Source organism: Drosophila virilis, chromosome 3 (assembly GCF_030788295.1).
Source record: "Drosophila virilis strain 15010-1051.87 chromosome 3, Dvir_AGI_RSII-ME, whole genome shotgun sequence".
NCBI lineage: Eukaryota > Metazoa > Arthropoda > Insecta > Diptera > Drosophilidae > Drosophila > Drosophila virilis.
Window position 1 is genome coordinate 6,812,335 of NC_091545.1, and position 26,388 is coordinate 6,838,722.

Genomic DNA, 26,388 nt, shown 5'->3' on the forward strand with positions numbered 1-26,388 from the left:
AAGTTCCAACAGAGTAGCTTAAGTTCTGAGTAGTCTAAATTCTGCCCAAACTTTGTCAGAAATCAATCGATTTCTTAAAAGTTAGCCCAAAATTGGCATATTTGTTATTTAATATTATAAACAGGAGTTTTAATATAAAAATTCCGGCCAAAAATGTTGATTTAAAATGTCCCAAACTTCAGCTTTCCAACGATTGACCAAACCTGAATCTATTTGGGAAATGGTTTATACTCTGGCTTAGTTCTGGCATCTAAATTGCATTCATTAATAAAGTTTCTTTGCCTGTCTGAACAGACCTGGCCAATGCAACACCTTTCTGTAATCAGGGCTGGCTGGCATTTGCAAGTGTTTCGGTCGAGTACTCGACAACATTTCGACTATCTGGCTGGATATCTGTGAACGAGCTCAGTTTCTTGTAACCTGTCGTCGAGGCACGCCTACCTCAGCTTGGTCACAGTTCCTTTACGCCCACTTCTGACGTCATTTGTCAAAATTTGGCAGGCCCAGGGCCAGGCCCCGCCCAAACTCTGACCACACACACATAACTCATACCAAGTCCTGCTGCCAGTCCAACTGCGAGTCCTGCTCGCCGTGGCTAATATTGACATTCCTAATCTGTGCAGCGCCGTGCGGTGGCCGTTAAAATGCCGTGTCACATCGTTAGTATGCGTGTGTGTTTCCATTTGTTGAGGTCGCCAGTTGGCTTGGCCTGATCATCGGGTCTGCTTGGGTTTGGTTGCGAGGGGGTTAGGACTCTTTGTTGTATTCTGGTTTTTCGGCTGGGTGTGTTTTGTTTTTGATTCATGCCGCGCTATCAGCGTTGGGCGTGTTTCGAGCTATCGCTGATGCCACCCACCCGCCCTCATTTATATATTTGATGATGACATTGCGAGGCCAACTGGCCACAGGACGAGTCCGGTAGCCAGTTTATTAGTTTAAGTAGCTGCCTCATTGGCAGTGATTAGCGTTCGACTCAAGCCAAGTAACAACAAAGTGCTGGCGGGCGCTGTTTCGAATCGCTTTTTAACAACACTGCAATTTTGTGCGTCATGTCTGATGACCGGCGGCGGCAGCAGTAGCCGCAGCCGCAGACGGAGCCGGAGCCGGAGCCGAAGTTGGAGTTCAACGTTGTCTTGGACGTCATGTTGTTACTTTCTTGCAGCGCACTCAACTTGACGGTTTTTTCTGCAAGCTTTTTTTTCTACTTTTTTTTGCAAATTGCTAGCAGCCCGCCTGCAGCGAACAGGCTCCACAAGCAAGACCCTGAGCCAGACCCCGAACTCTGCTCTGTATTTGCCCAACCTGTGTAAAGTGCAGCGCAGACAAACACAGAGACAGACAGAGAGAGAGAGAGTGGGACTCTGGGGCAGACGGCCAAGCTGGCAACCAGGGCAGGCCAGAACACGGGCCAAAAGCGATTTGCCTTGCCAAAAGCTGCATGACTAACTTTGTAGTTATGTTAGTAGTTGTGCTTGTGTGTGTGAGTGTGTGTGTGAGTGTGTGTGTGTGTGTGTGTGTCAGCTAGTGCGACAACACAAGTGTTTTAATTTTACGACATTGTATGAATTTTACTGCTGGCACAGCAGAAACATCAGCACCGCTGTTACATATCGTTAGCTTCCTTAACGGACGTATCCCACATCTTTCCCAGCCGTCTGTTGCCACACACATACACACCCATACACTACCCCTCCCTCTTACCCTCCCCCAGCGTAGCCGGCCCTGCAGCGTGTTGTCTGTGTGCTCATAAATTGCAGCTTGCAAGCTTCAGTGCAATCAGCGTCATCAGCTTCATCCGGCCCTACAGCTGGAACAAACCAACCATGGGGCCAAAAAGAACGGGTTTAAAAACCGCAAAATTTCGAAACGATAAAACCAAAAAAAAAAAAAAAAAAAAAAAAAAAATAGCGTGCTTAACGAACCCATTCTGAACTCTAGACTCAATCAAAAAGCAAGTGAATCATTTGAATCATTCGATTCATTCATTTCCAATTGAACTTAAAAAGTTGTTAGTGAATCGGTTTTTATTTCACAAGAAATTGAACTAGTTTTGAATTGGTTCACGACACGTACTTAAACCAAAAGTATCTATTCATCAACATCTATGCGAATATGCCTCAAAATGCAGTTCTTGGAACTAGTTGAACTTGTTAGCAACAGGAACAAGCACTTCAATTGAAACTGCTTCTCAAAGAAAGTTTCACATCAGCAAATATTGTTCGCTGCTTTCAAATCATTTACTTCTTGGAGCTAGTTATCAGCCAGCGTCTTCGTAAGGTAAATAGAACTAGTTCTGAACCGCAACAGTTCGTGTGAAGAGCTTCAATTACAGATATTTATTTAGGAAATTTCTTGCTATTGACAATGATTCAGTTCCTGGAACCAGCTGGCTTCGTATTATGTGAATAATTGTAAAGGAAATTAAATTGGTTTGGAAGTGCAATTTCGAATAAAACAACTTGTAAATATAAAGCAGAATGTTGGCTGCTCCGAAATGAATCAGAACGCGGAACCAGTTGTAGTCAAATTTTGTATATTTTTTGGCCCACTGTCGCTTAACTGCCGTCACTTAACGTTAACAGTTTACGCTTGCCTGCGGGCTAAAAAGGCTGGCGTTGCAATACACACACACTTGCATAGTTACACATTCACAGACACACACACTCACACACATACGTGTGCGGCTCGACGCTCCGCGCCATCTTTGCCTCGCCATCATTTTTGGTGCTGCTGTTGCGCTAACTGCGTAAAGTTGGCACTTGAAACTGTCAGCTTAAATATGCCAGCTGCACACACTGACACACACACACACACACACACACACACATATACACACTCGCTTCATACACACACTTCACACACACATGCGGCTACTACATAAAGTGCACAAAATGGTCGACGCATAGCGAAAGTTGTTGCCGTAAGTTACAGAAGCAGCGACTCTTACGGCTCCTCGCAGTCTGGCGGGCCATAACTTTGGGCTAACACCTCCCCGATCCGCCCCTTGCCTTCGCGTCCCGCTCAGCGACTTACCATAAATGCATTTTTAAATGCCAGGCTACAGCTAAATTAAGCAGCATTTGCCATTTGCGCTTTACGCGCTCATTCGTTCATTTGTGCTGATACTTTTTCACAATTTTCCTCATTTTTTTCCTCTTTTTTCTCATGTACTCATTTTGTTGCAGATGGTGACGAGAACGAAGAAAATCTTTGTGGGCGGCCTCTCGGCGCCCACCACGCTGGAGGATGTCAAAAGCTACTTTGAACAGTTTGGTCCGGTAAGTAAAAACCCTTTGCTACAAAAAAAAAAGAAAAAAAAAGCGCAGAAAATAAAACGGAACTAGTTCTTTTGTACGAGCCATAAAGCAATGTCTGCCAACTTGTAATAATAATAATGAAAATGAAAAATCAGACTGACAGTTGCCCAAACGAATCATGCAATTTATGCGCACTGCGCGTGTTCCCTCCATAAACTATATATATATCTGTATATATTTGTGTGAATGTGTGTGTGTGTATAGGTAGTATCTGCTTATAAGCCCTGCTGAGCAATGACACCTTCACTGGCTGCCACTTGCCACAGTTTGTTTGATCAATAAAAATGCCAAAAAAAAAAGTAAAGAAAAACATCACAAAAAAAAAAAAAAATTGTACAAAAATTGTAGAAAAGGAATATATATATATGTACTATATATATCCGTGGCAAATTCAATCTTGACAAGTACTGCAAGGCACAGACGATGGCCCGACACGTCGATGCGGCGCCTACAACCCCAACATTTTGCCCAAAATTCTCTGCAGCAAGGCAAACTCCACTTAAACAGCAGCTTACACACATCCATAACGAGTGTATGTGTGTGTGTGCAGGTGTGCGAATGTGTGTGTAAGTGTGCGAATATGTGTTTGCGGCTGAGTGCTGTTCGAGTGCTCTTTAAGTTCTCCATTCAGCCAGGTTTACCAAGGGGGAGGGGCGTGACTGACAGAGACTTGTTATAGCGCACAAAACAAATTTTTAGCACGAGTACAAAAATTGTTGTGTTCTTGATTGCGATACTAAACGAAAATCGATTTGTTTCGACGCTCTTCGATTTTAATGAGCGCCCAGTATGCCTAGTAGATGCTTCAGACTGCATTCGGTGTGTGTGTGTATGCAGCAAGGATTTCATTAACGATATGCAAAATGTTTCGTGCCTGTCCGCCCTATGCTGCAAGGTTCTACGCATGCTTAAGCAGAAATCCTTAATCAGGATAAGCCAAAGTGAACGAACAGTGTAAATCGCTAGGTTGAATGTGAAAGGCTACATTAAGATTTGCCATAGATTTGATTTTAAAATGATTTTTACATTTTATTTGGCATATATGCATTTTATAGAAAATCGGAAATTTATATGCAAATGCAGTGTAAAGCTCATATATTTTTCGAAGGCTTTCAGTTACACTTTGATTGCTTTTATCGAGAGTTAATATTGCATATATTTAATACGACTTATAGATGATTTTGTTTTGAAAGCTTTCAATTGTATCCCACAGCGATATAATCATAATTCATTAGGCATCAATTTATTAGGTTATAACCAAACTTTTGTTAAATATATAAAGCTTAAAGCTCGTATAATAAATACGCTTAAGCTTAAAAATACTTTCAATACTTTTATAATTTCCACTTTATCAAGAAATATTGAACTAGAGTCTTATGATCTGCACGTAATAAATACAACTTTAAAGCTTCGAAAAGCTGTTGAAGCTTCTTCAACGAAAGTTTTTTAAGAGTGTATAAAAACGAGTTTACCAAAAGCTCAGGCGCTGCACACAATAAATACAACTTAAAGCTTCAATGCGCTCTTAAAGCTCTTGCAATACAATGTTTTCGAACTCTAGTTAACTTTTGTAATTGCTTTGCACTTTTAAATTGGCTGCTACACGAAAAAAAAAAAAATGTATCTGCTGATGGCACTTTTTCAGCTGAAATTACATTATGAAAAACTGAAAGCTGGCAACTCTCAACAAATTTTCATGCGGAAAGCCGCATTATTTTTTCTGCTGCAGCCTTGGCTATATTCATTGTTTTGTCATTAAATGCTGCCCCACATTCCGCGAAACTCTCGACGGATTTCGAAACTTCACTCAACGGCCAGGTGAAATGCTACCAATTGAGGAGATGGGTGGTTGGATAGGGAGGGTGTGTTGGTGCAAGTTGGCAGCCTCCTGATAATTGACACAAATTGGCGCAACTTTTTGTCAGCTCTTCAACCGCCAGCACGTCAACTGGCATTTGCGATGCCTCATTGCGTCCGCGCCCACGACGAGTCGATAATGCGAATATAATGACGATGCCCCCGGTTCCCAATCACCAGGCCCAAACACCTGCCTCCGCTCCCGGGCATGGCACATAAACGCCCATCAATCAAATCAGCGCTGTGCAAAATGCTTTTAAGTAATTTTCATCATAACTGCGAATGAAGCTGTCAAAATCCATAACGATCAAATAGTTGAAACACCTAACAAAATGGATATTTCATAGGTGGGCGTGGGCGTGGGCGTAGGGGTGGGCCAGGGTCGAGTCTGGCGATTTGCGACTCGAAACAAAGGCGAAAGGAACTTAACCAAGCGCGAATTCCTAATGGCAAACTTTTCAATTAATCCGCATTTGCAAAAAGAAAAATTATAATAATAACTTGGCGCGCACAAAGGGCTCACATTGAGGGTAGTCCCTCCCCAAATCTCTCTTCCTCTTGCCCTGAGCAAAAGTTTCGACAGGCAAACAACAGCAGACGGGCAGCGCAGGGCGGGCCAGGCAGCCCTTGGCCCTGGCTCCACACTACTTGGCCAAGTTATTGATTACAACTAATCCCCTTTTGGCTTTTGCCTGCCGCCTCATTGAGCAGCGGCTTGGCAAAGAGATTTGCGCCGCCGCCCATAAACAAAATAGCAACTGGCCCGCCGGCTCAGACGTCGGCCAGCTCCTTGTGTAGTCCGTATCCGTGTCCGGATCAGTGGATTGCCGTGTACACCAGGGCAGGTGGCCAGCCAGGCGTTAATGACTTTATCGGCCATTTTTCTTCGGCAATAGATGACAGGGGAGGAGGCGGGGGATGAGACCGGCGGCAGAAGGAAGATTGCCTTTGTCGTTGTCAGTGCCATTAGAGACGGCACACGGTAAAGATTGATTAGCCAGGATGACACAGTCAGGCGCAGGAACAGAGCCATTCAATATGATTAATAGTTGTTGCATGTTGCGTAGAATGGCGACAATCACAACAATAGCAAAAAAATATTTACCGACGAATGCCCGAATAGGCGAAATGGCGCAAACAACATTCAGATATTGTCTATATAGAAATTTATGGCCCGAACAACCAGCCAATTTCATGTTGCCAGCGCAAATATCTTCTTTCTTTATTTTTTTTTTTTTTTTATATATACATATATTTTGCCTCTGGTTTTTCGCGCATTTTGTATTATTTTTCACTGTCGTGTCAGCGGCACATTTTATTTGCATTTCATTTTATTGTACGTTTTAAATGTTGCATTGCATTGTTTGCAATTCTTGTTCATTTTGTAAAAGTTTGGCTAGCGAATAGCTCTACGAATTCCGCATGCCCTTGCAGAGAGACACTTTTTTGGAGATAAAACATATTCAACTTTTGTCGAATAAACTTTCTTCTAAAGGTATTTCACATACAGATAAGCTCTAGTAATATGATATGAACCTTCCATATGAAGATTTCAAACAAGTTTTCAAATGAAGCGGTTCGAATCAACCTCGAACCGAATATCAAAGCTGAGAGGAGACATAAACTGAATTAAACCACAAAAGTTCCAAAGTGGGTCTCCTCTAATACAATCTTTTATCTTCTTCTTTTAATTAACTAATACAATTAAACAATTGTTCAAGATTCATTTTGATTTTCCTTAATTAAAATAATAAAACAGTTTATTTATAGTAATATGAGACAAAACGAGGGTTCGGCTAGAAGAGTAGGTTCACGGAAGATTTTAGTCAAGTTTGCTGGCCTGTTCTTATCGCCTTTGTATCGGCCTCTCGTGCATTTGGCGATTTCTGATTTACCTTAAATTCTGCTGGGCTTGCCTTAAGCAAGCTCTAAAATAATGAGCTTAAGCTGTCAGATTTCCTTTTTACATCATATGAAATATATATTATATGCATATATATGCTGCTTAAGAGCTTATATTTATGTGCGTTACTTGCTTGACAGCCAAGTTTTAAGACCCCACTGTGTGAGGCTATAAAAGTGTAGCTCTTCCTCTCTATCTCCTCTCGACTGCTCTATTTGCCCCTTGCGTCTATCTCGCAATGTGCGGGGCGCTCATTTGCAAACAGATACATTGAAGGGGCAGAGACGGCGGCAGAGGCCAACCATTTGCAAATCTGGCGACCCCTGGCATAACCCGTGCCCGCACATAAGCCCGATAGTTGCCACACCTTTTAAATGCAAATCAGAGAAATGTTTTTCTCTCAGCTCCGAAATAGGAAAACAAAACGAAACCAAACCAACAAAACAAATGGCAAATTTCAAATTTTCAGTGTGCAAGTTTTTAGTGCAAATGCTTCACATTTAACTGGCACACCAAAACGCAAACACACACACACACACAAACACACACACACACATACACACATACAGACGCAGACACATGCAGTGGACCCCAAACTGACCTCAGCTGCTGCAACCTTTGCCACTGATTTTATTGCAACTGCTGCAGCTGCTGCAAGCGCTGCGATAACACAAATTTCACATGCGGCAAGGGGCGAACGGGGCGTGCCAGGGCGGGGCGGGGCGGGGCGGGGCCACTAAAGAGTGAGATTCAGAACAGAAAGCAACAAAATAATAAAAAAAAATGTAGAAAAAAAAAAGAATGAAATAGAAAACCAGGCAGCAAAACCAACAAAAATGCAAAGCTCTTTGGCTAAAAAATTGCAAATAAACTACACATTTTGCAAAAACCCTCCGCAGCCTCCCATCCCCTCCCTGCGCCCTACCCGGCCCTACGTAGCCCGGCTCGTAACACGCTCTGCAACAAGCCTGAACTATGGCTCGAGGTATGGAAATTGCAATGGCCAGTATCAGGCAGCCTGCAGACATCGCCCTGTGGCTTTTAAAGGTGTTTACGGTGTTTGCTTTGCCCATGGCCCAAGGGTTAGTTAATTTAAGCGCTTTTCATAAGCATTTTATGTGCGGGGGGCGCGCTGGCCAGGGTTGGCCAGGCCAAGTGGCAAAAGTGCAGCCAAAGCTGCCAAATGTCCAAGCGACTCTGGCATTGGCTACTTCTCTGCTTCTCTTCGCATCTTCCCATCTTCTCAGCAGCAGCTGCCCCTTGGGGCATTAATTATGACAAATCATGCAAAATGAATTGCAACAAAAATGTAAAATACAAAAGAACTTTTTTCAATTTGAAGCGAGCTTAATCATTTAATTGGCAGGTAATAGAAAGCAGCAGAAGAGGGAGGCGCTGCTCTTTGCTAATATTCATAGAATTTATTTGCATTTGCCATAATTTATTCATTATTGTTTCGACTACGTTTGTTTACTTAACATTATTGGATTATAATTAAAAATTAAGCAGACATTGTCGAGCGCTTAAAACGTTCCACTTGCTGCATTAATCAGAATTTGTTTTTCGTTTGAAATAACATAACAATTCACATAATTCGGAAACTAAATTGTTAATGTGGCAGCTCTTGATGTAAATGCAAATTTAATGAATTTAATTCAATTAGTATTTATTAAAATAAAGTAGAATAAAAATAGATATTTTGATTTTCATTTGCATCAAAGCGTATCAAATACTGTTGATATTTTCATATAAAAGAAAGATGTATTTATAAATTTATATAAGCTTAACCTTTTGCTTATCGACATTTTCTGCTATCTTTGAAAAGGGGAAAATAATATGTATTTCATCTCAGAGTTGAAGCAATTTTTGCTCTACTTGAAAGTCATCTTATATTATATATATGACTCTACAACAATATCCTTTACTATAGAACATATCCGGTTATATATCTCGCTCATAGTTTTCACAATTTCAGCAAATAGCCCAAATAGGGTATATGCACTTGTGTGTGGCATAGATAGAGTTTCAATCTTGTTTGTTTGCTCACCTGCCTGACGTATCAGTCAGTCAGTCAGTCAGTCCTGTTTGTGTTGTCCTTGTGCGTGCCTGTGCCCGTGCCTGTGCGTGTGTGTGTGTGTGTATGCGTGTGTGTGCCATAACTGTGGGCAATTTTTGAGGTACTTCGAATGCGAAGTGCCTCTTTCCAGCTGCATAAATTATGATGAAGCGCAAATCTTCAGTTAGCCGTATGTAAATGTAAATGAAGGCTTTGTGCCTATGCAAGAGTGTGTGTGTGCGCGTGTGTTCGTGTGTGTGTGTGTTCGTGTGTGTGTGTGCATGATGAGTGGCAGATTTGCATAATCCTTAGCAAAAGGTTTCATGACAACGTCGCTGCCGTTGCCGCTGCTGCTGTTGATGCTGCTCGAAATGTCAATGTGGGCGCACTGGTGGGGTTGTTTAGGCAGGGGGGAGTGGACGTAGGTTAAGGTTGGCTGCCTGACAAGCCACAAATACTTCAGCACCTCCACCTAAGCTTGTAATTAACAGTATATATGTATATATTTATGCAATATTTGTGTGCGTGTGCACTCAAGGCCTGCACTAGCACCTGTCGTTTACATAGCCAATTAGTTGTACATAAGCACAACAACGCCAACAACAACAAGAAGAACACCTGAGCTGCAGCTGATGAAGCTGGCAATTTGTAGCCTAATCCCCCGCCTGGCCGCAACTAATTTAATTGTGTTCAATTTGGCATAAAGGCGTTTAATGCCAGCACATATCTGCACATAGACATATATATATATATATATATATATAGGGGCATATATTATGGATTTTTCACATCATGTTCAAAGCCCGGCGGCGTCAAAGCAGACCAAAAAGAAAAAAAGAGAAAAAAAAAGCAGGGAATATAACGAAACGAGCCCCCAGTGTAGACGAAGACGTTGTTAATGCTTTGATAGACACATTACTTCCGTCTCAGTGGTTAGGCAATGCAACAACAACAACAACAACAACAACAACAACAACAACAACAACAACAACAAGAAAAGCAACAACGAGAGGAGAAGCAACCGCAGCACCACCAGAAATCTAATACGTCCTGCCAAGCGAGGGATAACTGTTTGTTTACATAGAACGTCGACGACGACGACGACTATTTGCCTGGGCCATGGCCTCTCCGGCTAAAACCTGAGCCAGCAGCGGCAGCGACTGGAATTGGGTCTGAGTCTGGGTTATGGGCTCTGGGTCTGTAGTCGATTTTCATGCGTCTCGTCTGCCGTTCGTTCTGCATATCTCCTGCTTTGGCTTTGGCAAATTGCGCAAAAAAAAAAAACGTTGCAGCGACGACTGCAGCAGCAGATTTCATGCACAACAAATTGTCATGCGGACAGGCAGGCAGCCCACACACGCACACACTCACACATACAGAGAGACAGCCAGCGCTGCGGTTGGTCTTACCAACTATCGCTCTCTCTCGCCCTCTCTCTTTCTCTCTCTCTCGTGCTGCCGCTTCAGCTGCTGCTCAAGCACATGAAATCCTTACCCAGGCGCAAGTCAAGCAAACAAACAAACCGCAATGACATGCAGGCAAAGCACAGGCTGTATCTCCTGCTGCTCATCCTGCCGCAAGCCTCAGCCCGCAACCCCCCGCAATCCACCAACCCTCCGCCCCCGACCGCGCCCAGTTGCCACAGTTGTAACCGGAAACTGTCGCACTTATTTGGCTACGCGCTAGTTTCGCATATTTCACTGTCAACTTGCGGTAAATAGACTTTAAACAAATATGAAAATAACTCGCAAGAAGCTCACACACACTGTCTAACACACGTACGCACACACACACACACACACAGTTGGCTGTGTGTGTATGGGTGGGCAAGAAAAATGCAAAAATCTGCAGAGCCAAAAGAAATTTGCAAGTAAACGTTGGGTAAGCAAATGGCAAGTTGTAAAGTCTGCGGCTTCTCGTTTCCTTGTCAGCGTCTGCCACTTGCCCGCTCCACACGCACACACACACACACACACACACATGTACACTCATCGAGCCCATTCTCCTCGCCAGCAGGATTTGCGCTCCCACTGGTGCCGTCTGTGCAGCACAACTCAGTGGGGAAGCTGCACAAGAGTCTGGCCACGTACGTAATGGAAATCAATTGTTTACTTTATATGAGTTTTTCAAGTGCTTATTCAATATCATTAGATGTAGATGAGGTAGCAATACTCCCGGCTATAAATGCCATATGTTCGGTCCGAGAGCGTATATATTGTAATAGTTGCATAGAATCTGTGCATGAACTTCAACTAAAATGGCAACTGGAAAACTATGAGATTTGCTCGGAGAGTTGAGCAAAAGGTCAAAGCCAAGCAAATTAGTTTGCCAAGTTAGCTCGACTTGTGAATCGCAGAGAGGGGTCCAGAAACAGGCGCCCGACTGCATAGGCAAACTAACTGCCGCTTGTGAGTGGCAACTTCTCTCATCGACTTGGCCAAATTATTGCAATGGGCAAACAGCAGGGCCTGCTGACCTCGAGCGCCCGAATGCGCCTCTCTAACTTTTCTCATTTTCAACGAGAAATTCTGGGTTTTTCTTTCTTGCTTCCTTTTTATTTTGCCCCAGCACCGGCAAAATCTTAATTTAAAAGCCCAGCTGTTGAATCAAAGGTTAACCTTTCAGCAGCACAGGCAGCCCTTTTACATAAACACACACATGCACCCACACACACACACACACACATACACATTTGCACACACGCGAGCAGCGCAAAGAAAAAAATGCTGTAAAACTCATTTTGTCAGGCATCAAGCGGGCTATAGACGCGACTCAACTCGTCTCGACTCCAGCCCAATTCCAGGCACGCCTCAATCTGTGCACACACAACTTAACCAGCTACAGCTGCAAGTGTGTGTGTGTGTGTGTGTGTGTGTGTGTATCTTTGGGCAACTCGCGAGAGATGCAAATAAGCGAATATTCATTTGATGATACGAATACGAATACAAGTGTGTGCGGTGGCGGTGGCGGTGACGGTGGCGGATTCTACACGTGCGTTGCCAGCGACGACAATTTAAAAGTACGTTTTTATCGCAAACTGACAGCAGCAACAGGAGCGGCAGCAGCGGCAGCCAGGACATGGCTGAGGCAGGCAGCACAGGATCGACAGCTTGAGATAGTCACGTACGCGCCTTTGTTTTTCTTGCTTTTTATTTCGTGGCAATTGTGCGCCTAATTAGCGTCGAATCGCAATGCCAAGCGTGGCGGCATCTTTGCAATTAAAACGCACTTTTCATTTGGGCACAGCGGGGCGGTGTCTGCTAAAATAAAAGAAACACACACACACACACACACACATGCACGCCGGGCGGGCAAAATGGAGGGAGGGGCCGGCTACAAAATGGCGCATGCTGCCGCCTACAAAATTAATTTGATTTATGCTGCTCTCAGTTTGTGCGTATGACGGTGTGTGTGTGTGTGTGTGTGTGTATGTGTGTGTGTTGTTTGTTTCCCTGTGCGTGTGTTTTCCAATTCGTGTTGTAGCTGCTGACACTGACTGGCTTGCCATTCGGTCAGGTAACGAATTTTTGGCTAACAACGAAAATAAAAATAAAAATAAAATTTGCCCTGGCGAATGTAAAGTGCCGACTTTTACATGACACATGTGTGAGTGAGTGCGTGTGTGTGTATGTGTGTGCACGTCTTTGCAATAAAACAACAAACAACAGTGCACAACAACATGATACGGCTGCTGCGTTGATCTACTGGGTTAGAGTCGTATACTGTCACGCCCTGCTGCTCCCTTCTACTCAGGGTCTTACATGCAAACAGCCCTAAAAAATGTAACAAACAGATGCGAAAATAACACGAATACAACAACAACAACAACATCAATAACAATAGCAACACATATGCCCATGCAAATCGGGAACGACTAGCAGATACCTTCAGTTTTTTATTTTTTTTTCATCTGGTACTGGCTAGATTCTATGCTAAACTTCATATTCCATGCTGAAAAAAAAGATTTCTAAAAAAATATTTACCAATACTTCAACATTTTCTGCTTTTACTTGTGTTGATTTAATACAAGCTCTTTTGCACCAAATTGAAAGCTTAATAAATTGTAAATTGTTGCAAATTGTAGTTTTTTAGTAAGCCGAAATCTGAATGATTATTATTCTATTCTTCCTACTAGAATTCAGTATCTTTAACTGTTTTCGAGCACTTAAAAATCTTGAATTACTGCCGTAATACAAATAAATTCAAACTTGAAGCTTTCCTTACAGGCTGATGTTTTTAATTCCCATACAAAAACTAAATACATTTGTATTTCAAGTGTTTTTTTTTAAACACTACCAAAAAGTTTTGGTGTGTTATTCAGCACTGCAGAAAGTATTCTCTTGTTTTTCAACAATACAAAATAGTATTATATTAACAAATAAATTTGAAGTTAGACTACAGTTGGGAATTGCAATAAGATATATGAAATACAAACAATTTATTTGACTTACGACTCAAAGCTCGACCTGCAGCCAATTTAAAACAAGCTTGACATCAAATTCAACTCCAATCCAGGGACATCAGTTTAATGCTTAATAAAGACTTATCTATGGCACAAAGAAATGGAATTTGGATATTAAATTGCTTGTGCCAGCCACAAAAAAAAATAGGAGGGAATAAAAGAAGGGGAAGTGGCAGCGTATAGACCCCAGATATGGCATATGCGTTGCAAAGGTATAAACATGGCAACAGGACATGCCGCCGTGTGCTCGCACAATGCAAATAAAAAGCCATAAACTTTCATTTAAGTTTAAAATGGCATTTAAATGAATGAGTGGCTGCTGCTGCTGCTGCTCCTGCTGCTGCTGCCACTTGCGGCCTGGCAGTCGCTATGTTTCTTTTTTTTTTTGGCAGCTTTTGGCTGGGTTCTGCTCTCTCTCTCTGGCAATGGGCGCGGCCAAGTAACACATGTATCATAATTCATTTTCATGTTTTATTTCATTTTAACTGCAGTTGGCTGTCGCTATGTTTGTCGCACTCGTGTATTTGTTGTGTGGTTGCTGGGTGCAAACATAAATATATATCAAAACAACAGCTAACAACAACTAACAAACAAACAAACGAAACGAACAACATTCATATTATTGACACATACTCGCATGCTGCAAAATACAGCCCCGAAGCAGATTTGCTTGTGTGTGTGTGTGTGCGTTTTATACATCTACTAGCTTCTATTTAATGTTAGTATACACTCCTAAACATTGCCATACTTTCTGTCCAGCTATTGCAATTAAAAGCCAATGTTGCGTGTACTTAATATTTAGATGTAAAAAAACAGTTGCCTACTTTTGAGCGCAAAAGTTAGATTTATTGCAATTAATTCGCCAAAATGCAGCAAATATATATATAACAAAATGCCAGTGCTACAGCGTACATTCTCGCCCCTGCCACTCCACTCTTTAGGTGGGTTGTGCTCTTATAAATATTAAATAAAATTAAAAAACAAACTAATTGTTAATCTGTGCGGCTTGCGGCTTTGCCATTTGCGCTTTTGTCAACAACAACTGCTGCTGCTGCTGCTGCTGTTGCTCTCTGTGCTGTCTCTGGCCACTAACAAGCTCTGTTGAGCTGACCACGCCCCCTTGTTGTTTTAGCCAGCGCCTCTGCTGGCGCCGTGTTTTAAATGTAAAGCACTTGCTGCGGTCGCTTTGAGCGACCCAAAAGTTAATCTCTGCCAACCGCTGACCAGGCAAACTGAACTGAACCCAAGCCCTACACCCTCCCACACGCTGCCCCTAATGCTCTTGCTCTAAGCTAGTTAGATATTTTTGCCCCGTTTTTTATTTTTTTTTATACATATATATATATATATTTTTTTTTTTTGGCATCCTTTGCACAACCACAACTTACATTTTGACAGAGACGCGTTTTGTTTGTTTGTTTTGCTTATTTTTCAGCCACTTTTTATGCTCAGCTTACAGTTTGGTGTGCGTGTGTGTGTGTGTGTGTGTGTGCGTGTGTGTGTGCGTGGGAGTGTGTTTGATTTGTGCCAGCGAGAAGTCAACCAGCCAGTCCAAGATAAATCGCCTTTCAACGCAACTGCGGGCATAAAAAATCACACGATCAGTCATTACACACACACACACACACACAAGCATAGCACATCCTGTTATAGCATAAGCACTTATGTGCGGGCGTGTGTGTGTGTGTGTGTGTGCGCCAGCAAAGTCATTTTGCGTGCTCTACCCCATGTTTTTTTATCGCCAGCGCTTTAAATTTTTTATGCAAGCTGCGCTGCTGATTTGGCGATAGTGTCGTCGTCGTCGTCGTCGTCGACGTCGTCCTGCTGCTGCTGCTGCTGCTGCTCGTCCTTGTCGTCCTTGTGGCTGTTGCCTGCAGCACATAAGTCATTTTGCTGCGCACTTGTAAGAATTCACACGAGCTGCGTCCCAGCCCGCCTCACTTTAGCGTCTCAATAGTCTGTTACTAATACGTTTTTGCAGTGTGCTGCCATTTTAATGCCTTTCATGCAGCAGCAGCAGAGGCAGCAGCAAAGGCAGCAGCAGCAGCAGCAGCAGCAGATTCTTTTCGAGTGCATAAAGGAGCTGCTGCAGATATCAGCCCGCCGCTTGCTGCGTCACTGCGTCAATGCGTCACAGGATATTACCGCCGTCATTCAAGCAGCTAGCTGCGAGTGGGCTGCGTGGTTGGAAGCGTCCCACGCACATGTCTTGAACTGGAACTCTTGGAGAGGTAGGGGCAGGCAGCTCGGCGCCTCAATACTCTGACGCTTCCGGTATTTATGATGCAAGTAATCAAATTGAATGGCGCGTTGCAGTTTCTTTCGCCTTTTATTTGCCCAGCAGCTGCAGCTGCAACTCAAGCTGAAGCTGAGAGGATGGCATTGCCGTTGCCTTTGCCTTTCAGTGCTTGCGTCCTGCAGTGATAAATTCTTGCATTTCTTGGAGACTCTGCTCCCGCCCAGACGCCCGCTCGCTCACTCATTTCGCCTTCCGCTGGCGCGGCATAAAAAATTGTGCAAAACTTTCAGCTTTCTACACATTTTCGTCGCTTATCAGCGACGGCTGCTGCAGTTAAACTCGAGTGGGTGATGGCCAGGGAGCGGGCGGATAGTTTAGTGGGGGGGTACAATGATAATAATGAGCGTGCATGAAAAATTGCAAGTTGACTGAAAGAACTTGGCACTTGGAACTTGGGCATTACCTAAGGCGCAATAAATAATAAGTACCAGTAGCAGCAGTAGCTACAGCAGTTGCAGTTGCAGTAACAGTAGCAGTAGAGGCAGCAGCAGCAGCAGCTCTGGCTCAGAGGACAGCCTCAACCTGAACAGAATGGACGCATAATGAACGACGTCTTCAGCGTAAACCGAGCGCTGACTTGCATAATGCTAAATTAGTGGCCATGGGGAAAGCGTTGAGTGCAGCGGGCCAAGGAGCTCAAGTGATTTACACAGGATGCGCCAGCGATTAGCGCCAGTTGCTGACTCTCCAGCGCCGGTTGAAGCTGCTTCAAAACTATTTTCCAGCTTTATTTATTTCTACTAACGACAGCCGAAAGTTTACTGTTTAAGTTAATTTGACAAAAGAGACAATCAAGAAGCTTATGCAACCGATTCTAACTTAAATTCTCCCTAGTTTACTAGCCAATATAAAGCTATTTAGTTCCAATTGTCTCTGCAGAGCAATCTTAAACCAAAAATATTGCATTCAGTTCTTAAAGCTTACTTAGTTTCCATATGGAATAGTTTTTGTTTGCGTGGAAGTACTTTGCGTGGCAATCAGTGACAAAATCATCGTCTTTCGGCGCTCTTCAGCTCTTGAGCTGGTTCTATTGAACAATGCTGCTGCTGCTGCTTCTGCTGCTGCTGCTATGGAGGTGCTTTAAAGCTTATGGCTTATGGCTCACAATCTGTCCATTCACGTGGCCATTGCCGTGAAGCGGGCCATGAAAAATGCAGCTGCTGCTAAAATTTTGTGTTTTTCTTCTCGTTGTTTTTTCCGTTGGTCAGCAAAAACCCAAAAAAAAAAAAATTGATAAGAGAAAAAAAAACTAAAAATAGAAATAAAGAAAGAAAAAAGGAGCGCCACACAAAAATTATCCGACTTGCTTGATTTATGCTTTTGTTATTGTTTTTCATAAGCCGTCGGGCAAGCGAATGTAAAGTGAGAAAAGCAGCCAGCACCAGAGAAAAGCTGGCAAGAGAAACTTCAACGCAGCTGTCGCAGGAAGATAACTCTAAAAGTTTGCACTAAAGACTCAATCAACGTGGCTTCTAAGCAGCTTCCCAGGCCAGACCGGACCACCCAGACAGCCAAGTGCTTGTGCAACGTGTGTCCCATGCAATAAATGAACAAATTAATTAAGAAGTGGTAGCAACGTGAATTGTTGCACGATTGCCAGTAGCTGAACTGTGGGGGGAGCGTAGGCGGCGGCGTTACCTGGGGCGAGGAATGTCAACGCAGGAGACGGCGACATGAAATTAATGCAGCGCTGTCAACCTGGTCCGGGGCCAGCAACAACAGCGGCAGCAACAGCGGCAACAACATGTGACAGAGCAGCATACAGGACAAAGGCGATACGAAACGTTAACGTTAACGCTTCACTGCATCCCCGGACAGCTCGCCCAGCTCCACTCTCTAGCTATCTCTATTTGCCGGACTGAGCTCAAAAGCAGCTTAGCCTGCAGGTGATGCGAGCGACAACGCAAAATCAATCGAGAAATCCAACGGCCCGGCATAGATGCTCGCTGTCCGGTTCCAGTTCCAGTTCCTGTGCCATGTGTGTGGGCACGTGCTGGTCAGCGCCAATAACGACGTAATCTGTTTATATCCCTTTTTACTCTTTATTTTTTTTTTTTGCTTATGCTCCTTTTGGCCATTGTGTTGCGCACTTTTTGCCATTTGTCGTGCTCGTCGTTGGCGTTGTCGCTGAAGCTGAAGCTGGAGCTGCTTCAATTTTCTGGCCGCCAGTTTTTGTCGCTTGTCCGTTCGTTTCGTGGATTGAGTTGTTATTTTTCGCTTAGTGCAATTTATTTTGGCCAAGTGGCAGCCAACGGGCCCAGGCAGCGCTTAATTTATTATGCTGGTTGCTGCTGCTGGCCCCATCCCATCCAGCCACCCCAGCCTTCTTATCCCGCTTCATCTACTACTCTTCCCCATCTCCTGCTGCTGCTGCTGCTGCTGCTCATCACCCAAATTGTGCTGGCCATTGTTCAATGGCAGATAAAAGAAAAATTAAAGGCAAGCAAAATGAAAGTCCTCGACGTTGTCGAAGCAAAGGCAACAAAAATAAGAAAAGCACAAACAACAAAAAAAGAAAAGAAAAAAAACGTTATTAATTTCAACTTTGAAAAATTGTGCAATGGCTTAGCAGCATTCGAGCCATCGAGGCATTCATTTATTAGCAACGTGATAAATACTTTCAATTTTCCTTTCAATAAATGATAACGTAATGCCTTCGCATTAAATAGATCAATGGCCAAACTCTCAATAGGGCAGAGGCCGAACCGAACAAAACATAAAATAGAATATAATGCAATTGAACTTTCAACAAACTATTACAATAAACATGAAATACGCTTGAACAGAATACGTAGAAAAATTCCTTTGAACACGTGCCGCAAACACTTTTCCGGGAAGTGCCTGATTTAGACAGTTCCCGGAATTCTGAAGTTCCAGCCGACTAACGTTGTTTGCGCTGCAAATGAACAGAGCATTTTGTAAATCAACATTAATTATTATTCTGTTGAAAAATCTATATAAAGAGATGTAGCTCTTTACCCAAATCAATCCAATTAAAGTCGGTTCGCTTTTGGCCATCGGATTCAGTCTTAAAATGGCAGATTTCTGCCTGAATCAAAGCTTTGTCAGTGCTCTCAACTGAACTCTTTCAGCTGAAAACACACAATTTCCTAGAAACAAACAGTTTGCAATAGCTAATTGAGCTTTTAATTATTTTATTTTAGTTTCTTTTAGTTCGTGGAACAAGCCTTTATGCAGTTCTGTTCTGTTGCTTTGCTCAGTTTAAATTCTATAATTGTAATCTACGAAAGAATTGATTTTTCTAACAATTTAATACAGTTATAGTAAGCTTTTAGAGCTTTAAGTTATTTTCATAGCATTCAGATAATGCATTGAAGCTCATTCGCAGCTATTTTTTTGGATGAGCAGTTAATATTTTATAAATTTGAGAGAGGTTTGTACGAGTCCAAAATGATTCGATTTAATCCGACAAATGTCGACAACAATTCGAGCTAATACAAACTTCTAAGCAATATCGAAATAGCCAAGAAACTAATAGAAAACTAACTTAGATTAGATATGAGCTGAGTTAAATATCGATTCCACTTGTTATGCAAATCAAGCATCAGTTTTATGTGGACAAAGATCATTTGCTCAATGTGCGACAAAAGCACATGGCAGAATTATTATGTCGTACACTCAGTGAAGGGCATAAATAGAATATAAAATTGTGATTTGGCAGCGATTACGAGCGGCGGGCGCACTTTGATAATGTTGACTGGCTGACAAACTGGCTGTCAGACTGACTGTCAGACCTGACTATCAGACTGAGCAAGTGGCGTACGCGTCAATTGCTGTGATTAGCATGAAAATCATTACAAGCACAAAATGAATGGCAAATCAGAAAAACAGAAAGCACAGGACAACAAAAAGAAATGACAGACTGAGGCTCTGAAAATAGAAAAATTCTCGGCCATTGCTTTGTCAAATGTGTTTTGCTATTATCTTCATGTGTGTGTGTGTGTGTGTGTGTGTGCTGTCTCAGATGTGTCAGAGTCAGGCGCTGTCCTGCGAGAGGATCCTGTGAGCGGGCAGCCAAGCAGACGAAAGGCAACCAGTGAAAAATCGAGTTAGGCAAAACAAATAGCAAAATAGTTTGTACGGCGACGGCGACATTGACACAAACAATAACAACAACAAAAACTACAAAAAAAAAAAATAAAAGTAGCTTAAGAGAGGGAGAGCTGGGCCGCCCGCCCATTTTGGGCTGTTGTAAAAGTCAAGCGAAATAATATTTTCCGGGTAACAGGCAAAGGAAAAACCAGGCAACAACAACAACCACTGGAATTGGCTGCCCCATCGCCACCCGCTCCCTTCCCTCGCCTCCTTGTGACTAGCGTAAAAAAAGAAGAAGAAAACTGAGATGCTGCGGCAAAGGCCCGGCTGGCTCGAAGGCGGGCTGCGGCCAAGCTGAACTTGTGGCCATCATTGTAGGCAATTTGCAAAAATAGCAACGATTTCATGCCACTGTCCCCGCGCGCTTCTGTTGTTGTTGTTGTTGTTGTCGCAGGCAGCAAAGTTAGTTTAAAGGAAATCAAAATAAAAATCATAAAAATGCACAACGTGGCGCGCGCTTGTTAAACTGTGCAAGAGAGGGAGTAGGAGAGAGAAAATACTGTAGCACAGACGAAAGAGTCGAGCATGGAAAAGCGTCGCCGACAAAGACAAAAATGTTGCCTTGGCACAAAGATGAAAAGTTGTTGCTGTTTATGGCGGAAGTAGATAATGCCAAAGATGAACAAGGCAGCTGCCTTGGCCATGCCAGAGAGAGAGAGAGAGAGAGAGGGAGTGCAGAGTGAGCCAGAGAAATGAAGCTTATGGGTCGACGTTGGGGTCTATAATTTTGCCATTACAAAACAATAGTAAAAACAAACTGCAACAAAGTTTACAGTCAAAGAGCGTGATGGGCGCTCCCAGTAGGGGGTGTGGCTCCAGTTGCTGGTGTGCTGCCAGTGAGGCGTGTGTAAGTAGACAGCCAGCCAGCAAGACGAACAGCAGCAGTCGAGCACATTGTCGCTTTATGCGCAATTATTGTCGCAATTATGGCCAGACAATTGTCAGTTTTGGCGCTAGCTTTGAGCCAAAACGCTGCAACTGGGCTCAAAGTCTTGGCATAGTTTATCTATATATATATATATATATTTATATATATATGCATGACATTTTGGGCCAGTGCCCATTAATAAAACAAACATACGCACGCACACACACAACGAACCAGCTAATCAACAATGTCAGCCGCACAGCAGCCACATTTAGCGCGCAAACCCTTACGTGCGATAAGAACAGGCCACACACCCCCTCACACTCTAGCCCCTAGCCAAAAGCCATCAAACGCATCGATAAAGTCAACAGAGCAGCGTTGTGTGCTATATTCGCCCCGTGACTAGCCACTGGGGAGCAGTTAGATGGGTGTGTGTGTGTGTGTGTGTGTGTGTGCGAGGCCTACGCAAAGTTCAGCTGTTTTGTCACTTATTCACAGCACATTAAACAATTTGCTTTTTACGCCGGCCAATAACAGCAGCAGCAGCAGCAGAAGCAACAACAACAACAACAAGAGTAACAACACTCTGCCAGCTGCCGAGCTACCCTCCAGGCCTGGTCTAGATGGCCTGCTGCCTAGCCAACCGCACATTTTAATTGTTCTCGTCATGAACATGTCATAAAGCAACTCAGATTAAATGCGTCACTTATTATTGTGTGCCCGGGCACATAGATGCCAACGAGCCAGGCTCACAGTCCTGTGTATATGTGTGCGTGTCGCTGTGTTTGTGTGTGTGAACTTTGTTAACTGCGGTCAAATGTGTTGAGCATATCGCGTCGATTGGGGGCAACATCGGGCGGCAGCATATCGCTTTTATAGCATATTACCTACTCAAGCAGGCACAGTGGGACAAGCAGGCTTAGAAATGTGTTGGCAATTTGGTAAATCGCTTGCTTTTTGATTTATTAACATCATAACTGCATATGATTAATTTTTTGAGTACCACTCGATAATACTCATCCACCTAACACACCACATACAGAAAATAATCGTGTATATTCGTAATTTTGAGGGGTACTCTAAAGTATCTTCCTTAAAACTTATCTAATTTATGCCTATGAGTATCAAAGATTGCTCAAAAATCTGCATATGCGTACTTTCATGAAAAGAACGCTAGAAATGCCAATTTACTTATCATACTCTCAATATTTGACAAATACCCTAAAGTATTGTTAATCTTAATTAGCTAAGCTAAGTATTCGAGTATAAATTGGATAATGAGTAGTTTTTGAATGCTACGCAATAATACTGAAACTACTCGTTTGCACTCACGATCACCTTTTTTCCAGAAATTCAATCCGACCAAAATTTACATATGAGTAGTTTTTTGAGTTAATTAACTCAAAATACTTGTACTCAGAATATGTTAATACCTGCACTTAATTACGCTTTTTGGCCACTTCAGACCCATGTTTAGCGCGCTATGTTTTATTTAGACTTTAACATAAGGATTAGCAAATTGTGTAGGAAATGAGTTGCGGAAATAGTTGGCTCGCAATAACTAGCCGAGTTGGTTAACGTGTGCTTTAATTGATTGCCCGAGAGCTGTGATAAATATCTTGTGCTGTGGTCGACTCCATTTCCATTTTGGAGCACCATCGCACCACTATGCAGCTTGGCAGTTACACACGAGCAGCCCCTGCCCCAACTCCTCATATTAACTCCTCATGTTAGCAATTGCTGCTGGTGTTAACTTGCATGTTAGATTGTGCGTGCTGCTTAATTAGTTGCAAACTGTTTCCACACACATACGAACACACACACGCAGGAGACGTCAGGTCAATTCGGTACCCCCCGCCCGCCATATTCGACTCTTTTGCCTGCATGTTAAGCACACGTTTGGCCTGAGCCGTTTTGCCAAAGGTGTCTACAACTTTTTGCGTCGCATTTGGCAAATTGACACTGAAAGCATTTTGTCATGTTTTAAGCGGTTGCTTCGGTTCCGCTACCGGTTCCGGTTCCGATGCTGGTTCCGTTTCGGTTATCTTTTAATCGCTGTGTGAACCAAATATTGATTTCTAATATTGATGCAATTCCATTTTACAAATTTGCATACCAAATTCTGATTGCTAAGGGACTTTGAGACGGCACACACTCAGTTCAATCTTTATGTGTGTGTGTGTGTGTGTGTGGTTGTTTCTTTTTTTTCGGTTTTGTTTGGCCGTCACACACAATGAAAATCGACAAGAGGGTAACGGCAGCGGACAGCGGAGCACGAGGTGGAGCTGCTCCGCTGGCACTTGACGCGCGCCGGCAACAGTCGATTAGTTAGACAGGCGGCTGGCGTACTGGAGGGAGGGGGGAGGAGGAAGACACATACGAGTATCGACAGATAGTGCTTTTTGTTCTGTGTAATCACAGCACTAGCTGTAGCAGTAGCAGCCAAGAGTAGCAATGGCAATTTACAAAATGAAAACATAAAATAATAAATACGATTTGACAGCGCACTATTGTAGATATAGTCGTAGATTCGTGGAGAGCAGGGGAAACGGGATAATGCCAAGCCCCTATATATATATATATATATATATGTGTGTGTGTGTGTGTGTGTGTGTGTGGAGGGAGCAGCATCTACATAATCATATTATGCTTGACTGGCACGACAAACCAAGCGCACAAATGTGGGTCCAAATGCATTGAGCTGGCAGCCGAGCAGGGACACTGCAGCAGCAAGTCAGAGCGAATGAGAAAGAGACAGAGAGATAAGGAGAGAGAGAGAGAGCGGGAGACAGAGAACAAGAGCAGAGCAGAGATTCAAGTAATTTGACAGGCGACATACATTTCACGTGCTGTGCACACACACACAGGCAGACAGGCAGACAGACAGACAGACAGACAGACAGTCGGAGAGTTGGACAGCTTGATGTAAGGGCAGGAGAGGGGGGGGGGGGGGGGGGGGGGGCGGCAGCTGCGCAAATCTGTTAGCCAGTTGAATTGATGAGGAGCAGCAGCAGTAGCAGGAGGCGATAAAAAGGCTTGCGAATTGCCTCACCGCTCGATTTTTGGCTGCGCCCATGATATGGGCCAAAACGAGAGACAGTTGGAGCGACAGTGCCACCTGGCAGCTGCCAAAATTGCAAAATTGAAATTGAAATGCGACTGCGACTGCGAGAGAGAGAGAGACACACACGCACACGCACACACTCTGGCACACAGATACGCATGCATAATACGCATACGCACCGTATGCAGTTGGCCTCGTCTGTGGCTGTCGCAGAGACAAGCCAAAGCAATTAATGTAATGAGCAGCAGCATGTCAGACGCAATGTCGACGTCAACATTTTTGCACAAGAATTTTCAATCAGCAGCGGCATTTACACCAGCACAAATGAAACAGCGTGAGAGGAGGGGGATGGGGGGGGGGGGGGGGAAAGGTAGCGCTTACATGACTCGTAATGTGCTAAGGCGTCGTCCAATGTAATTGTTTAAAACCCAGCTACTTAAGTGCAATGAGCCCGACTGTGTGCGTGTACAAACAAAAAGTCCAATCAGCCCTGCATTAATAAGTCTCAGCCAGGGCTACGAGGGTGCCAGGGCTGCAAGGGTGTTAGAGTGTGAGCGTTGCGAGCGTTGCCAACCCCCTGTTTTGTGGAGTGCTCGCATTCATTTGCATTTATGTTTTGTGCCAACTAATTTGAAGCTCTGTCAGCGCAACAAAACAAAATCAGCGTCAAGCAGCAAACCCAACCCCTGACACCTACACACACGCACACACACACACACACACACACACACGGGCTGCTATTCTTGCCACCTGCCTCGCGTAGGCGTCCGAGTGCATTTTGAGTTGTTGCAACAAAGGCAACAAACAGCCTTTCACTCACACATGCATACAATATGCATACTCATTAGTTTGGAGTGGTTCCGTCAACATAAGACGCCACCTTCACCCCCCTACCCGCCTTGCACATCATCTAGTTGTCAGTCAGTCTTCATCATCAGCAACAGCAACAGCAGCAGCAGCAGCAGCAAACATTCCCAATCCCGCGCAGCTTTTGCTGCTTCTATTTGTCAGTCTGTCTGTACGTTTGTCTGTCTCCCCCTCTTGGCCCGCGTGTCTGTGTCCCGCTCCGAAAATAAACAAACTCTTTGGCGCCCGCCTCGCCTTTTAAGTTGCAGCCAATTGTTATTGCCGGAGTTGCCTGCCTTAGTTGCAGCCTTTTTTCCAGCTCATAAATTTTTTTTCTCTCTTTCGTATTAATATGCTGCAGCTCTTTCTTCTTTCTTCTGTCCGTCGCATCTCGGCTGGCCGCCTGGCTTTCAATGTCAACCGGCGCAGCGGCTTTTGTTTGACGTCGTGCTCTCGGCCTCATGAATAACTGATTAAAACCTTTTTGGTTTTTTTCACTGGAATGAGGCGAGGCTGCCTGAATGGGCTGTTGTTGGGTTGATGGTTTGGGTGGTTCATAGCTAGCGCTGACAGCGCTTTCATTTTAAATGACTTGCCAACACTGGCGCCCGACAGGGAAGTGCAGTGTCAGCAACGATTCGTAGCTGGTGCGGTGCTTGGCTCGGCTCGGCTATTGTGGCCTGCTGTGATGATAAATAGCTGTTATATGGATAGAAATTGTCAAACGAACGACTAAACAGCCAAGACTGATGATGGGGCTGTCAATTACGGCAAGTCCAGTTCATGTTTTGCCTTGAAAACTATTATACTGCGCAGCATGGGCAGCATTGGCAGCTGCATTAATTTCTTAATAACTATTATACAACTCTCCAAGCTGACAAGCAAACCCCCTTCAATATATATAAACTGTTAGACAAATATTTAAGTCAATTCCTTCATATTATAGACATCATATACTTAGGCCTTCAGTATTAAGCACTCTACAGAAGTGTTATACTAGAACATATGCATGGCCAAAAGTTTATTTGAAAACTTCTTAAAGGTTTTTTGTTAATAAGTTTTGTCAACTTTTATACTCGCATTTAAGTTGTCATAATGTACACCTAATACTTTTTAACAAAGGCTTTAAAATGTGTTATACTATTTACTATGCTTCATATATTTATTTATTTATTACAACTGTCATACACAAGCTTATTACAGCTGACTATGCTTAAGCCCTTGCCATGATGTTATTGAAACTCTTCTACTAGTTCACCTCAACAATTATTTTAGTGTCATAGAACATCCGAACACACATTTTACAACTGTTATACAAAGTATTTAACAGCTGTCATTGCCAACTATGTCCTGCCAATCTTTAAGAAGAACTATTCTATTAGTTTTATGATTCAATTCACAATTGTTCTCGTTACGCAACATATTTTAAAACTGTTTTACAAAGAAAAATATATATATTAAATGGGTTCTAGTTGTCTTCAGATAAGTGCTGCTGTCTTCTAATAGGTTCTTTTATTTTCGATAACTGTTATACACAAACTTTTATATGTTCCATAATTTCGAAGCTTTTCAGCTGCATAAATTTCACATTTAACAGCTT

General features: G+C 43.3%; 1 protein-coding gene across 7 annotated transcripts in view; it reads left to right on the plus strand.

Annotated features, from left to right (window-relative positions):
* The window catches only part of Rbp6 (RNA-binding protein 6), a 212,987-nt gene that overhangs the window by 134,812 nt on the left and 51,787 nt on the right, over positions 1 to 26,388 (plus strand). For all 7 annotated transcript variants that reach the window (XM_070207948.1, XM_015175638.3, XM_015175639.3 and 4 more), the window contains one exon: positions 3,186 to 3,278. In XM_070207948.1, coding sequence (XP_070064049.1) covers positions 3,186 to 3,278 — 93 coding nt within the window. The remainder of the gene's footprint in view (positions 1 to 3,185; positions 3,279 to 26,388) is intronic.